The sequence below is a fragment of the Mustela lutreola genome, chromosome 17, assembly GCF_030435805.1.
Source record: "Mustela lutreola isolate mMusLut2 chromosome 17, mMusLut2.pri, whole genome shotgun sequence".
In the NCBI taxonomy this organism is placed as follows: domain Eukaryota; kingdom Metazoa; phylum Chordata; class Mammalia; order Carnivora; family Mustelidae; genus Mustela; species Mustela lutreola.
Genome location: NC_081306.1, coordinates 8,816,439 through 8,833,444, shown reverse-complemented (window position 1 = coordinate 8,833,444; position 17,006 = coordinate 8,816,439). Strand labels below are relative to the sequence as shown.

Genomic DNA, 17,006 nt, shown 5'->3' with positions numbered 1-17,006 from the left:
TGATTGCTTTTCAGCCCCCGGCCGCCAGTCCCACTGTCCCTCCTGCTGACAGAGGAAGAGGCAGCGCTGTGCATTCAATCCTTCTGGAGAGCCTATCTGGTAAGAGTCATGTGCGATTATGGCGTTTGGCCTGATGGGGAATTTTTGTGATGTGGAGGGCCCATGGGAAAACTGTTAGATGAATTTGAAATAGAGGGTACTACAGCTAACATCCAAACCTCAGAAATAGGACTCTCTGTAAAATACAAAGAGTGATTTAGAATTTTTACCAAAACCTGTGTTGCAGTTATCATTAAAAGTATTCTCCAACCTTTTAATGTTGGGTTTACTGGTCTGTATTACCTAAAAAATATTATTATATACATGCAAAGAGCAATACCATGTTCATTTTAGAAAAGAGAAATAGAAAATTACTCAAGTAGAGCAAATAAAAATTTTTGAGGCACTGAAACTATTACCCCAAAGTAATTGTTGGCATTTTGGTGTAAAATTTTCCAAACCTTAAAAATCTTAATGGGTAGAGTAGGGCATAGGCAAAATGGTTGAAGGAGATTAAGAGTACATTTTTCTTGCTGAGCACTGAATCATACATGGAACCATCAAATGGCTATATTGTACACTAAAATTTATATAACACTGCATGTTCACTATACTGGAATTCAAATGAAAAAAATACAATAAAGCTTAAAAAATCTTAAAAGATAGAATAACATATAAACATGTATCATATGCTAGAAGTGACCTTTTCTTTCGAAAGCTTTCATTTCTAGTCATTGGTTATTCCCAGTTTATCATTATTCTAATGAATGCTGTAATAGATACCTTTGTGGAGGCATCTTTGCACACTTGTCTGGTTGTTTCTGTAGGACGAATTGTAGACGTAGAATTTCTAGGTCAAAAGGTGAGTTCCTTTCTAAAATTCCTGACCCATATTGTCATGTGACTCTTCAGGAAGGATTTGCTTTGAAAAATTCTTACCAAATACATATGAGAGTGGCATGTGTATCTCGTGCTAAAACATGTACATCCTGTTCGATTTGTTGGCAGAGTATCAATGTTAAGAAGTTTTGAGGTAGGGGCGCCTGGGTGGCTCAGTTGTTAAGCATCTGCCTTTGGCTCAGGTCATGATCCCAGGGTCCTGGGATTGAGTCCCACATCAGGCTCCCTGCTTGGTGGGAAGCCTGCTTCTCCCTCTACCACTCCCCCTGCTTATGTTCACTCTCTCGCTGCGTCGCTCTCTGTCAAATAAATAAATAAATAAAGTCTTTAAAAAAAAAGTAAAAAGAAGCTTCCAGGTAAACATGAAGCTCCCATTCTAGGTAGAAGCATGTCTCCATCCAAATCTGAGTGTTAGACATCAGTGGAGTGAGTTTAGAATTGATTTCAGGGGTGGTAGATCGCCACAGAGAAGGTCTCCGTGGATTTACAAGGAAACCCAAGATGCATGTTGATGCGCTCTTCAAAATGACCACAGGAGAAGCAGGCTGAGGGGAACACACCAGCAAACTGTTCTCCATGAAGAAGTCAGATTTATTCTAATGAGACACAATTAATAAATCAACAAGTGAAATATTTGTTAGGTGACCATTGAGTGGGACTTGTCCTTTATTACAAGGAGCTTCCTTCTGTCTCGGGCAATATCGTCCAGTCACTCCTTTGTACGTGGCACATTCCTAAACCCATGGCTTGAAGTCAGGTGTGGAGGTTAATTAATAGACTCAGACATTACAAGGAGCTGTTTGCTCCCAAGGAGTTAAAAACCGATGATAAAACCCTCTATTATACCCCACGATTTAGATAGAACTTTTGACGACATAGGTTTTCAGCATTTCATACATACTTTATACCTGTGGTCTTTTTCCTTCATGATTGAACATCAGTGGGTTAGCTGCAGTTCCGGGACGCCCAAGCGAGGTGAATGATTCCGGGCTTCCACACGCTTTCTGAGCTCCGCCTTTGTCGGCCGCGTATTTCATTTGTAAGACTTACACTTGTTACACTAGAATTAGCCGTTTTACTTTCCCAATTTCTGATCCTTTTAGTGAAACAGAAAGAGCAAAATGCAATAAAATAGTGATTCTCAGGTTTCGTTTCTTTAAAAACAGCAAAGCCCTTTCTTCATACCAAATCATACTCAGAAGCCTGTAATATAACCAGTGTTAACAGTGTTAACAGGAAGAGGGGAGGTTCTGTCCCTGATCTTCCCATGCAGTAAGACGTTCACACTCAGGGGCCTGTGTTATGGGCACAGCATGAAAAACAGAGAGATCTTTCTCTACTTGTCATGGGGCAACATCCTGATAAACCCACTATAAATTGAAAATACTGTAAGTTGAAAATGCATTTAACACACCTAACCCTCTGGACATCATAGCCTAGCCTTGCCTATAAACGTGCTCAAAACATTTACGTTAGCATCCGCTGTAAAGTCTATTTTATAATAAAGTATTGAATAGCTCGTGGAACTTATTGAATATTGCACTGCAAGTGAAAAATAGAATAGTTGCATGGGTACAGAATGATCATCACTGTATTAGTTACTGACCCTGGTGAGAGGCTGGCTGGCTGGGAGATGCGGCTCGCTGCCATTGCCTAGGATCACGAGAGTATTGTATGGCGTATCACTCACCCAGGAAATTATCAAAATTCAAAATTTAAAGTACAGGGGCACCTAGATGGCTCAGTGGGTTAAAGCCTCTGCTTTCAGCTCAGGTCCATGATCCCAGGGTCCTGGGATGGAGCCCCGCATAGGGCTCTCTACTCAGCAGGAGGCCTGCTTCTCTTACTCTCTCTCTTTCTGCCTGCCTCTCTGCCTACTTGTGATCTCTGTCTGTCAAATAAATAAATAAAATCTTTTTTTTTTTTTTAAGATTTTATTTATTTATTTATTTGACAGAGAGAGATCACAAGTAGACAGAGAGGCAGGCAGAGAGAGAGAGGGAAGCAGGCTCCCTGTTGAACAGAGAGCCCGATGTGGGACTCAATCCCAGGACCCCGAGATCATGACCTGAGCTGAAGGCAGTGGCTTAACCTACTTACTGAGCCACCCAGGCACCCCAATAAATAAAATCTTAAAAAAAAAAAAGCTATAAAAAATTTTAAAGTACAGTTTCTACTAAGGCATATGGCTTTCAAATCATTGTATAAAATGTAATCATTTTAAGTTGGGGACTCTCTGTAGTCTGTATGACAGCTGAATTCAGCTCATTCACGAGCAAACCCTACCCTATAAAAATGTCAAAGTGGTTCAAATCACCATCATCACACAATAGCTAGGAACGTTCCTTATGGTACAAAAGATGTGTAGTGGTAAGAGTTTGGGTGGTTCAAATCCAAACATCTTCTGTGTGTATATATACACACACATATGCATATATATGTGCTGAAGAGTGCCAAGTAGGGGGGTAAGATCCTAAGTTGTCACCAGAAGGAGAGATGTGTGGGCCAGCCTCAGAAGTTTCCACAAAAAAAAAGGAGGGACTTGATCTCATCCTTAAAAGAAAGATGGAAACAAAAAGAAAAAGAAAGATGGGATGCTGGAATATCTGCTGGGAACAAGATGGTATCTCAAGAGAAAATAGCACACACACACTCATATATGTATATATATTATACCATTTTTTATTAAAACATATATTGTATAGGTGTGGCTTAGTCAGTTAAGTGGCCAGCTTCCGATTTTGGCTCGGGTCACATGATCTCAGGGTCTTGAGATTGAGCCTATGCAGGGCTCAATGTGCTCAGCAGGGAGTTTGCTTCAGGATTCGCTCTCCCTTTGCCCGCCACAAACTTGTACATGTGGGCATGCGCTCTCTCTCAAATAAATAAATAAATCTATTTTTTAAAAAAAACATATATTTTGGGGCACCTGGGTGGCTCAGTGGGTTAAAGCCTCTGCCTTCAGCTCAGGTCATGATCCCAGGGTCCTGGGATCGAGCCCCACATCGGGCTCTCTGCTCAGCGGGGAGCCTGCTTCCTCCTCTCTCTCTCTGCCTGCCTCTCTGCCTACTTGTGATCTCTGTCTGTCAAATAAATAAATAAAATCTTTAAAAAAAAAAAAAAGAAAAACATATATTTTGGACAGCTACACACACACACATACATACACATAGGATCGGAAATTACCTGAAAGGAAACGAAGCCATCTGACAGAAGCTGTTAACTGTGGATGGCTGGGAAAGAATTAGGGAGACCACAGCCTTCTATACATTGAACAAAGTCTTTACAAAGAGAATGCAGTATGGCTTTCCTTAATTTCAGATTGATTTAAGCCATGTTGTGGATGCAGAAAGAACATCTGACAAAATCCAACAAGCTTTTTTTTTTTTTTTTTAAGATTTTATATATTTATTTGACAGAGAGAGATCATAAGTAGGCAGAGAGGCAGGAAGAGAGAGAGAGAGAGAGGAGGAAGCAGGCTCCCCATGGAGCAGAGAGCCCGATGCAGGGCTCAATCCCAGGACCCTGGGATCATGACCTGAGCCGAAGGCAGAGGCTTAACCCACTGGGCCACCCAGGTGCCCCGTTCCAACAGGCTTTTATCCAAATTATGAATAGGAAGGAACTTCTTCAACTTGATAAAGGGTAGTTACCAAATTCCACAGCTAACAACATATTTAAGATCAAAGACTAGATGTTTTCCCCCTGAGATTGGGAATGAAAAAAAGATATTCTCTCTACTTCAGTTCAACACAGCACTAGAGGTTTTAACCAAGGAAGTTAGGCAAGAAAAGGAATAAAAGGCATTCCAACCAGAAAGGAGGAAGTAAAACTATCTCTATTCTCTACATAAACATGACCTTCTATACGGAATTTCCTAAGTAATTCACTAAAAAAAAAAATTAAAAATTAGGATAAACAGGTCCAGCAAGGTTGCAGGATACCAAATTAGCATACAAAAAATCAATCATATTTATATGTACTTAGCAATGAGCAATCTGAAAATGAAATTAATAAAATAATCCCATTTGTAATACCATCAAAAAGAACATATTGCACGGAGCACTGGTGTGGTGCATAAACAATGAATTTTGAGACACTAACAAAAGAAAATTAAATTTTAAAAAAAAGGAACAAAATACTTAGGAAGAAATTTCACAAAAGAAGTGCAAGACTTATATGCTGAAAACTACAAAATATCACCGAAAGAAATTTAGAAAGACCCAAACAAGTGGAAAGATAGCCTCTGTCCATCGACTGGAAGACCTGATGTTGTAAAGATGACAGTATACATTGATCTGCAGATTCAGTGCAATCTCTATCAAAATCCCTACTGATATTTTTTAACAGAAATTGACAAGCAGATCCTAATTTGTATGAAAATTTTACATTTTCATGTAGAGCCCAAACAGTTTTGAAAAAGAGCAAAATCAGAGGACTCACATTTCTCTATTGCAAAACTTACTATGAAACTATAGTAATCGAGTGCTAATGGCTTAAGGGTAGGCATAGATCAATGGAATGGAATTGACAGTACAGAAATAAACTCTTCCATTTATGGCCAATTGATTTTTTTCAAGAGTGTCAAGACCGTTTGATGAGGAAAGAATAGTCTTTTCAGGGGCACCTGGGTGGCTCAGTGGGTTAAAGCCTCTGCTTTCAGCTCAGGTCATGGTCCCAGGGTCCTGGGATCGAGCCCCACATCAGGCTTTCTGCTCAGCAGGGAGCCTGCTTCCCTCTCTCTGTGCCTGCCTCTCTGCCTGCTTGTGATCTCTGTCAAATAAATAAAATCTTAAAAAAAAAAAAAATAGTCTTTTCAACTCATAGTCCTGGAATTTCTGAATATCCACATCCAAAAGAATAAGGTTAGATTCCCCTACCTCATACCATATACAAAAGTTAATCCAAAATTAAAGACCTAAATGAAAATGCTAAAACTATAAAAGTCTGAAAAGAAGACGTAGGTGTGAATTTTCTGACTTTGGGCTAAACAACAGTTTACATAACAAAGAGCACAAGTGACAAGAAAAGTACATCGAATTTCATCAAAATTAAAAATTTTTTGCTCTTGGGGTGCCTGGGTGTCTCGGTTGGTTAAGTGTCTGACCCTTGATTTTGGCTCAGGTCACTATCTCAGGATTGTGAGATCAAGCCCCACATTGGGCGCTATGCTCAGCGGGGAGTCTGCTTGAGATTCTCTCCCTCTCCTTCTTCCTTTACCCCGTTCTCTCATCCTCCACTCTCTTTCTAAAATAAAAATAAATAAATCTTAAACACACACACACACACACACACACACAAACTTTTGGAGCTCCTGGGTGGCTCAGTCTATTGTCTGCCTTCAGCTCAGGTCATGATATCAGGGTCCTGAGATCAAGCCCCTTATCAGGTTCCCTGCTCAGCAAGGAGTCTGCTTCTCCCTCTTTCTCTGCTCCTGCCCCCCCACCAGCTTGTGCTTGCACTCTCTCTCTCTCTCTCAAATAAATAAATAAAATAAAATAAAATCTTAAAGAAAAAACCCAAAAAACCCAAATCCAGGCTTTTGGCTTCTAAGAACACCATCAAGTGAACGAAAAGACAATCCACAGAATGGAAAAAAAAAATTGCAAATCATATATCAGATAAGGGTTTAATATCCTGAATATATAAAGAATTCTCACAGCCTGACAAATAACCCAGTTACAAAACTGGCAAGGGATTCCCATAGACACTTCTTCAAAGAATATCCACAAATGGCCAAGAGGCACATGAAAAGATGTAGGAAATGCAAAGCAAAACCACTGTGAGATGCGACTTCACACCCACCAGCATGGCTAAGATCCAAAAGGCAATAACAGTGTTGGCGAGAATGTAGAGATCTTGGAAGAGCTCGCACACTGCTGGCAAGAATGGGAAATGGTGCAGCCACTTTGGAAAGCAGTTTGGCCATTTGTCAAAAATCTAAACATTGAGTCACTGCTCCATGACTCAGCAGTCGTCCTCTTAGGTATATATTTGAGGTAATTGAAAGCATCTGTCCATACAAACACTTGTACATGAATGTTCATGGAAGCATTATTCACAATAGGCAAAATGTGGGAAACAAAACATCCACCAACTGATGAATGGATACATAAAATGTGGTACATCCATAGGGTGGAACGTTATTCAGCCATGAAAAGGAACGAAGTACTGATCCACACTACGAGTTGAATGAGCCTTGAGCACATGATGCTAAGTAGAAGGAGCCAGACGTAAAAGGTCACATATTCCATTTAAATAAAATGTCCAGAATAGGTAAATCCTTAGACAGAAACCAGATTAGTGGCGGTCAGGGACCGGAGGAAGAGAGGAACAGAGAGTGACTGGTAACAGCGTTGTTTCAGGTGATGGAAATGTTCTGGAATTAGGTGATGGAGATGGCGGTACAACTGTGAATAAACACCGAATTTGAATTGTGAACTTTAAAAAGGGTGAATTTTTTGGTTAGGTAAATTCCATGTAAGCAAATGAATGAATAATTATGGGCAAAAAATGCAAAGCAAGTAATTCTATACATTTTAACCATGTGTTCTTCTGACACAAGGACTTGATTTTTGGCCTGGTTCTGTGAGTAACAGCGAAACATCCTAAGATGAGAAAAAAGGATTTTCAGGAATTAGTGACGTGTTCTGTCACAGGTAGCACTCGCACAAACCCTCTCTCCTTACACACTCCCGGGTAGTCTTATTGCACTTACCGTGAAGGGTTTGCAATGAATGAAAACCTTTACTTGTACTGTCTTAAACACCATGAGGGGAAAATAGAGCCCCCCACAAAATTGTTTTGTATGGTAAACTATATATATCAGGGAATTTACCATTTTAACCTTTTTTTAGTTGTACAGTTCAGTGACAGTAAGTACATTCACATTTGTGCAACCATCACCACCATCCATTTCTAGAACTTTCTTCTTTCTAAACTGAAGCTCTGTCCCCACCAAACAATAACTCCTCCCCATACCCCCTTCCCCCCAGCCCCTGGCAGCCACCCTTCTACTTTCTGTCTCTGTGGTTTGACTACCTAGATACCCCATAGAAGTGGAATCATACAGTGTTTGTCCTTCTGTGACTGGCTTATTTCACTTCACGTAATATCCTCAAGATTCATCTATATTGTCGTATGTGTCAGAACTTCCATCCTCTTGAAGACTGAATAATATTCTTGACAGGTAGTTTTAAAATCCAGAAATCTGATATTCTTACTTGTTAACATAAAACTAGCTGGACATCTCATAGAAATATATTTTAACCGACCACATTAAAAGAAATGTCACATGGTATGAAAAGCTACGTGTAATGAATCATTCCCAGTAGCCATGACTTTATGATTAGCCTTAGAAATAGGTTCCTGGGGGCACCTGGGTGGCTCAGTGGGTTAAAGCCTCTGCCTTTGGCTCAGGTCATGATCTCAGGGTCCTGGGATCGAGCCCCACATCGGGCTCTCTGCTCAGCCGGGAGCCTGCTTCCCCTCTCTGTCTGCCTGCCTCTGCCTACTTGTGACCTCTCTGTCAAATATATAAATAAAATCTTTAAAAAAAACAAACCCAGAAATAGGTTCCTGGTAGTTATTACTAGATGTTAAACATGTTTGTAAAAGTAGACACACTCTTGTTCCTTCTTTCCAAAATACTAGATTAACGGTTAGGAAGCCAGATTGTTTCAACACGCAAAACTGAATGTTTTTTTTTTTTTTTTAAAAAGCTGTCTGGATATTGTGAATGAAGTCTGTCCTCTGAGCACTCTCCCTTCTGAAGTGTGGCTGGTGATAAGCTGCATTACCACATCAATGGTGCTCTTCTGCCGCTGAAACACAGGCTGTTCAGGTAACCCAGAACAGAGAAAACCCTGCTCTCCTGTGAAGTTCAAATGAGGTTCCCATGGGCCATAAGGATTGAAATTTCTTTAATGATTTAGGAGGCAGAGACCAGAGAAATCCACTGAATATTGATTCTGTCCAAATAAGCTTCGGGTGTTTTATGCCTTCTGCCTATTTGTTTTATTTTACTCTAACTCAGCCTGGACTCCAGCACGGCGTATAATCTTCCCCGCTCCCAGGACCAACGTCCCCTCCAGGCACTGTGACGGCTGACAATCACAAAGCCCATCAATCATCGCTGCTTTTGTTCCTTTGGTGAACAATACAGGACAAGGTTGCTCTGGCAGCCCCTTTGTGGCTTTGCAAAAAAAAACAAACAAAAAACAAACAAAAAAAAAACCCCAAAACTGGCCATCCCGATTTCCACCTGCAGAGAACAATGAGAATCTGTGCCTTTATACCTTTGTCTGTCATGCCACAAGCTGGGGGGTATGAGGCACCCCCGAGGAGAAACAGCTAGCTGTGAACAAAGAGTACAGGTTTAGAATGGGACAGTCCCCGTCCATCCCCAGACACTAGAATATTGCCTCCCTCTGGCTACAGGGATTGATTCATGATGGGCAGGGGACTTAAATCCGTCATACCTAGTGAAAGGTATGTGGGAGTCTCATAGGAGTTGTTGAGACGGAGCAGCTTGCTTTGCCTGGGGGTTAGCTGGGAGGCCAGGCTAACTGCAAAGGTCTTGCCACTGAGTGAAGAAACTGACCGAAAAGAGAATGCGGAGGCCAGAGAGCTGGGAGCCAGGAGAGGGCTGACCCTTGAAGGCTGCGGAGCCCTGGATTCAACAGTGCCAGTGAGTCTCTTCATACAGGCTTCTGTCACAATCTGGAGTCCTGACAATGATCGTTTTCAAGACAGAAAGTTCTAGGCTCTTGATTGCTTGCATATGAAGGAGGATATCGGTACAAAATAAAAATCTGGGTCCACTCGTGCAGGGAAACCATTCCAGTTTGTCCCAGAGGACTGTAGCCCCTATCCCCTGCTGGAGAGGGGAAGCCTAACCCAAGGAGAAGTTTTTCTAAAACATATCTGTTATTTTTATTGTTCAAGTAGTACATTTCCATTGTGGGAAAAAGAAAATACATAGAAGTTTCTTTTAAAATGTTAATGTATTCATCCTTCTGGAATTTTTCCTGTTCATAGAGGAATTTTTTAAAGCAGAATTGTGATGATAAAAACTGTTTTGTGGGGGCGCCTGGGTGGCTCAGTGGGTTAAAGCCTCTGCCTTCAGCGCAGGTCATGATCCCAGGGTCCTGGGATTGAGCCGTGCTTGGGGCTCTCCGCTCAGCGGGGAGCCTGCTTCCCCCTCTCTCTCTGCCTGCCTCTCTGCCTACTTGTGATCTGTCAAATAAATAAATAAAATCTTAAAAAAAAATGGACATGTAGATAGTCCATAGAAACAAATATATAAAATAATATTGTAGTTGTTCAGAGGTAGGATAAGGGGTGATGTTTTCACCCTCTCCTTTTATCTATTTTTCAAATTATATACAAAGAATATATTGTTTTTACAGAAGAATAGAAACATTATTTAAATGAAGACTTGGAAATCTATATTCAACCATGATACTTTCTGTACCCTATTCCTCTTTAGTTCAAATTTGGTCTCATGAGCCTTTTTAGGGTGTGTGTGTGTGTGTTTAGAAAAGATCTAGGTATTTATGCTCAAATAATATTGTAGGTTGTAAGAAAGTTTGCTTATTTTGCCTATAGCTCTCCTGTTACAGTCTTAATTAATAAGAAATAATAGACCACAGGTCATTTGGAGAACGGTTTGATTTCAAGAACAAAGAAAGCCTTTCACAGCCCATGTGTTAGACTTCACTAGAGAAAACCCATCGGATCGGCTGACAATTTAAAAGGCAGGGGAGAAATATTGGCATTCTGAAGATTCTAAATAAAAAGTGGCATGTATTCTACAAGAATTGAGAGTGGGGTCCCAAATAGATATTTGTACACCCGTGTTCATAGCAGTATTGGCACTGCCTAAAATGTGGGAGCACCTCAAGTGTCCATCGGCACATAAATGGATAAGGGAAGTGTGGTATACATGTGCAGTGTCATGTTAGTCCCCCTTAAAGAGGAAAGAAATCTGTCGTAAGCGGCAGTGTGGGTAAAGCTAAGTGAAATACGCCAGTCACAAAAAGACGTGTACTGTAAGCAACATGAAGACAGAAGGTATAAGGGTGGTTGCCAGGGGCTGGGGAGAGGTTAAATGGGGAGTTAGGGCTCAGTGGTTATGGAGTTTTAGTTTTAAAATATGCGAAAGGTCCTGTGAAAGGGCTTAATACTACTGTACTGTATGCTTAAGAATGGTTAAGGTGGTAAATTTTGTGTTAAGTGTATTTTACCACAATAAGAAAGAAAAAGAAAGAGATGGGTGTTCAACTGTGTTTGATTTGGTTTAACTTGATATTTTCCCTCCTGAAAAACCACTCCTTTCTATTTAGAGATGACCTATATAGTTAGGTAGGAAATGGGGGACGAAAACAGCCCCAGATAAAAACCAAGCAACTGTGAAAAGACGCTTCAAGAACACAAAGAAAAAGTTTTGTGGTTCCTCCCATATTTTTCTGCTGAAAGCAGCACTTCCAAGTTGAGGCTCTCTACCCAGAGGAAGAGAAATTTTTGTCTACTTCGGGCAGCTGGCTGGATTGTTGGGCGTGACCCCCCAAAAAATTGTTTTTGAAAGATCACTTGAAGGTCTCATCATTAGCCTTAACTTTCTTGTTTTTGAAAGTTGTGGCTGAGTGGAAGGACTTGTTTTCTTCTATGTAAAACAAGCCTTATGGCTATTTGTTAATAATATGGACCGTACCAGCAGACAGATCTGTTTGAATCTGTACATCAGGTTATTGATGACTTTGGGTGGGCTGACTTTGGAATGACAGTTTCCTGCTCATAAAACGGGACTATTAAGATGAAATCAGGTGGTTAGTCCACATTTGGGCCTTAGTGCAGTGTCAGGCACATAGTAAGTCCACAATAAATATTAGCTGTTGTTGTTACTGTTATTATTTTATTAGTATTACCGGTTCCATCTTACTTCATGGGACATCTTTTCTTTTCTTTTTTTCCTTTTTTTTTTTTTAAAGTAAGCTTCATGCCCAACATGGCCCTTGAAGTCAAGCAACCTGAAGATCAGAAGTTTGATGCTCTGCTGACTGGGCCAGCCAAGCACCCCCAGGGCATCTTTTTCGAAAGCCAGATAGTGGCCTCTTTGGAGTAGCTCAGGGACACCAAGCATGCTCCTGCCTCAGGGCCTTTGCACTTGCTGTTTGTTCTTTGTACTTGGCAACTCTCAGCCATGGTATCCTCTCTTGCTTAGTTCAGGATTCTCTTGAATGTCTCTCCTGGTTACCCTTTCTAAAATAGCACCGACTCATCATTTTCCAGCCTCTTACTATGCTTTATTTTCTGCCCATCACTTACTAGTTACCTGACATTATATTAGTTATTCATTTGTTTATCCATTGCCTGTCACCCTAACCAAAGCGAGCTCCAGGAGGATAGAGGTTGCTTGACTTGTTCATCTTGTATCCCCAGCCCCTAGAACATTGGCTGGCATATCTTACATAATAAATATTTTAGTGAATAACTGAATCCTTTAAATGATCTCTCTAATGAGGCCATTTGAAAACAAAGAAGAACAAATTGTTTTTGTTCCATTTTCAAAGTCCTTCTCTGGGATTTACGCAGGCACTTAAACAGGGATTTCTGTGGGGAGGTGCTTTTGTCCCAGGATCCTTGAACTCAACAGCTGTGCTCATTAATCCCCCAGAGATTACACTTGAGAAAAATGTATTCATTTTAGCATTGGCCTTCGTGAGCCACCTCTGCACCAAGCCTCATAAGGTGAAGAAATGAAGTGTGCTATGGGAAATTACAATCCCCCAAACAGGCTTGAAAGGACAGCATCAGCCGAAGGGTATCTTTAGTTCATCTGAGTATTGGACAGAAAAGATTTTCTTCGTTTGGAATTTCTCTTCTGAGCGCTGATATGTGCTGGCAGGTGAGCAGACTTCGCTGGCAAACGTCAGACGTTGTATTGTGTAAAAGGAATGCTGAAAATGGGGCACTGCATCAAATTACCCCCAGTTTTCCTCTTGATGGTGCACAGCCGCATCTCAGCCTCCGAGGGGCTGGTCACGACCTTTGTGGTTTGATAAGCAGTCTCAGCCCTGGGTTCCTCTAGTGGCAACTCCACGTGGAAAGATTTATCATCTTGTGGTATCCTCTTGGTGTTTGCTGGCCTATGGATATAGTTTTAGTCTCTTTCACCTTACCTTCCCAACCAGAAGATCCAATCCCAAACAGCCCTTTCTGTTGGGCTGTCTTGGAGGTATTTGGGAATCCTACGTAGTGAAACTGGTTTTGAGCATTTTCTAACCCATAGGGGATGTTTATAAACTGTTAGGGAGTTAAAGGCCACCTGTACAAACCCCAGTGATCCAGTGGAATAAAAGTCTTGACCTTCTCAACATTGTAGAGGTCTTGGTCTTAGGCTGAGGATTCCGATATCAGACCCCTAGCATTTGAAGTGGAATGCTCCCAAAGGATGGCTGCTCTCCACCCCTCTGCCGGCTCCACTCACATAGTGGCCTTACGCCTTCCATTGATCTGTGACTCCATTTGTTCACTCTTTCATTTGACAGACATGTATTGAGGACCTTCTCCTTGCCAAGAACAGGGCTGCATACTTTACACACAGAGCTCCTCTGTCCCTTGACGAACTCAGAGGCAGCAATAACAGAAGAATGTTAGCAAAATTAAGAATAGCGAAATCTAGGGGTGCCTGGGTGGCTCAGTTGGTTAAGTGGCCAAGTCTTGATTTCGGCTCAGGTCTGATCTCAGGGTCCTGGGATCAAGCCCCGTGTCGGGGTTCCAGCTCAGTGGGGAGTCTGGTTGAAGTACTTTCCCTCTCTCCTTACGTCTCCCCTGCTCCTGTGCTCACTCACTCTCTCCCTCCAAATAAATAAATACATCTTGGGGGTGGGGGGGAAGAACAGCAAAATCTAGCATTTTTGGTTACTTGCTGCGTACCACGCACCAAACTAAGCACTTACTAGCATTGTCTCCTTTATGCTGTATGCTGATGCTGTAAAGGAAGCAGGTATTACTACTATTATCTCATGTGTAGATGAACCAACAAAGGCTTAGAAACCCTAACTGACTTGCCCAACATCACACAGTGGTAAGTGGTAGGGCCAGAGTTTTAAGCCCAGGTCAGACTGTCCTTAGAACCACATCTCTCCCTTTTAAAAACAAAACAAAATGGGGTGGCTCAGTGGGTTAAAGCCTCTGCCTTCGACTCAGGTCATGATTTCAGGGTCCTGGGATCGAGATCCGCATCAGGCTCTCTGCTCAGCAGGGAGCCTGCTTCCCTTCCTCTCTCTCTCTGCCTACTTGTGATCTCTGTCTCTCAAATGAATGGATAAAATCTTTAAAAAACAAACAAAACAAAGCCATTTTGCATTCCTACTAGAAATGTAGGAGAGTTCCCATTGCTCCGTGTCCTTACCTGTAAATAGCATGGTCGGTCTTTTTAATTTTAGCTGTTTTTGTGGGTGTGTAATAATATCTCGTTCTGTGTGTGCATGTGTTTTTTGGTTTGTTTTTGTTTTAAAGAGAGTGAGACAGGGGCGCCTGGGTGGCTCAGTGGGTTAAAGTCTCTGCCTTCAGCTTAGAGCATGATCCCAGAGTCCTGGGATCGAGCCCCACATCGGGCTCTCTGCTCAGCGGGGAACCTGCTTCCTCCTCTCTCTCTCTGCCTGCCTCTCTGCCTACTTGTGATCTCTGTCTGTCAAATAAATAAATAAAATCTTTAAAATAAGTAAATAAAGAGAGTGAGGCAGAGAGTGGTGGGGAGGGGCAAAGGGAGAGAGAATTTCAGGCAGGCTCCGTGCTCAGCACAGAGCCTGATTTGGGGCTCAATCTCATGACCCTGAGATCATGACCGGAGCCCTATTGTAGAGTCAGAATGGCTCTTAATCAACTGAGCCATCCAGGCGCCCCAAGTGTGTGCATGTGTTTTAATCGAGTTTATCACGATATACAATTTACCCTTTGTAGTGTATAGTCTTTCAATTTCAACAAATACATACAGTATATCTACCCCTATAATGAAGGCACAGAAACATTTATATCATCCCCCAAAATTCCTTCAGGCTACCCCTCTATAATTAATTCCTGCCCCCAACCACCAGCCTCTGACCCTCACTAATCCATTTCTGTTAGTCGGGTTTTGCCTTTTCCAGAACGTCAGAAAAGTGGAATCCTAAAATACATAGCCTTTGTGTCTGGCTTCCTTCACTGGAACTGATGCGTTTGAAATTCGTCCACGCGGTTATGTGTATCAGTAACCTCTTCTTTTTCATTGTCGAGCAGCATGCCACTAGAACACCCCAGTAAGAGGGAGTTCTCAGTCCTGGTGATGAGTTAACACACCTGAGTTTAACAGGAGACTAGCTTAGTTATACCCACGGATTGCAATGGTTTCAAGCCTCACCATGTATCAGGGTCATCCTTGAAAAGATTTTATTCTTATATTCTAATACCCAAGTTCTCATTCCCCTGAGATTCTTGTTCAACGGACCAGGATGAGAACAGGAGATGGGCAGTATTTAAAAGACGCCCCCCTTGCACAACCCCGCCCCCAAGTGACACTAACATGTAGTCAGGTTTAAGACCGATCAAGGAGTTAGAATCCACTTTGCAACCTACCAGTTGGGTGACCCAGGACAAATCATGACCCTTGGAATCTCAAACTCTTCCTTTTCCAGTTGCAAATAATAACAATTGCCCAGTCTAGCTCACTAGGTTATCATAAGGATCAAAATATCTTCTGGTGGCAACCCATGAGAAAGCATCCTGTGAACTCTAGCTACAGAAATGAACAGTATCAATATGGATGTAGCAATCCCGCCATGTCTTTTTTTTTTTATTTATTTAAAGATTTTATTTATTTGACAGAGAGGGATCACAAGTAGGCAGAGAGGCAGGCAGAGAGAGAGGGAGAGGGAGGGGGAAGCAGGCTCCCCGCTGAGCAGAGAGCCCGATGCGGGGCTCGATCCCAGAACCCTGGGATCATGACCTGAGCCGAAGGTAGAGGCTTAACCCACTGAGCCACCCAGGCGCCCCCTCCATGTCTTTCTTATTTGAAAAGTACCAGGGGTTCTGTTTCCTAAACCAATGAGAGAGGTTTTCAAGAGCAAATGGAAAGAGCAGTCTTTCTCTGTCAATTTTATGTGTGCTCTTAGAAGACTGCCTGATGTGTAAGAGTAACCGGGGTGCCAACAAGCAGATGGAGACAAGAAGCGGGGTAAACAGGAGCGCCTGGGTGGCTCAGCGGGTTAAAGCCTCTGCCTTCGGCTCAGGTCATGATCCCAGGGTCCTGGGATTGAGTCCCGCATCGGGCTCTCTGCTGGGCGGGGAGCCTGCTTCCCCCTCTCTCTCTGCTTCCCTCTCTGCCTGTTTGTGATCTCTGTCTGTCAAATAAATGAATAAAATCTTAAAAAAAAAAAAAAACAAAAACAGAAGCGGGGTAAACACACGCCTTCCCGAGACAGTGGGGATGCGGGCAGAAATGGGCAACGCTGGAGACCATGGTCTTCTGCTGGATGGGTTAAGTCAGCACATTTGCAAAAAGTAAACACTAATGTAACTGAAAGGAGGGGGCAAGCCGAGGTGTGGCGCCAAGGATACAATTACAGGGCAGCTCCTGATCAGTCCTTACCTCCGAGCAAGTCTTGTCGGGGGGGGGGGAAACATCATACAAAGCAAGAGGTCGTTTTACAACCACGCCTGCCCACCTCAGGACATATTGCAAGGAGGACCGTGTCAGTGTGATTATGGAAAGGAATGGCCATCTTTGCATGAAAAAAAAAAAAAAAGTCTTTCTTTGATATTTTTATTGTAAAATAGCAGATATCCATTGTATTAAAAAATGAAGCCATATAGAATTAATGTCTCAGATTGGGGTGCTCTAACAGAATGCCACAGAATGCCACAGGCTGAAGCAACAGACCTTTATTTCTTTCAGTTCTGGAGGCTGGGAGGCTCAAGGTCAAGGTGCCGGCATGTTCGGTGTCTAGCGATAGCCCCCTTCCTGGCTTGCAGATGGCTGCCTACTTGCTGTGTCCACTCATGGCAGAGAGAGAGAAAGAACAAGC

The 17,006-nt window shown here is 42.2% G+C and overlaps 1 protein-coding gene across 1 annotated transcript in view; it reads left to right on the top strand.

The window, feature by feature from the left end:
- The window catches only part of IQCK (IQ motif containing K), a 101,947-nt gene that overhangs the window by 35,005 nt on the left and 49,936 nt on the right, over positions 1-17,006 (top strand). Inside the window, exon 4 of the mRNA XM_059154311.1 lies at positions 15-99. Within this exon, the coding sequence (XP_059010294.1) occupies positions 15-99 (85 nt within the window). The remainder of the gene's footprint in view (positions 1-14; positions 100-17,006) is intronic.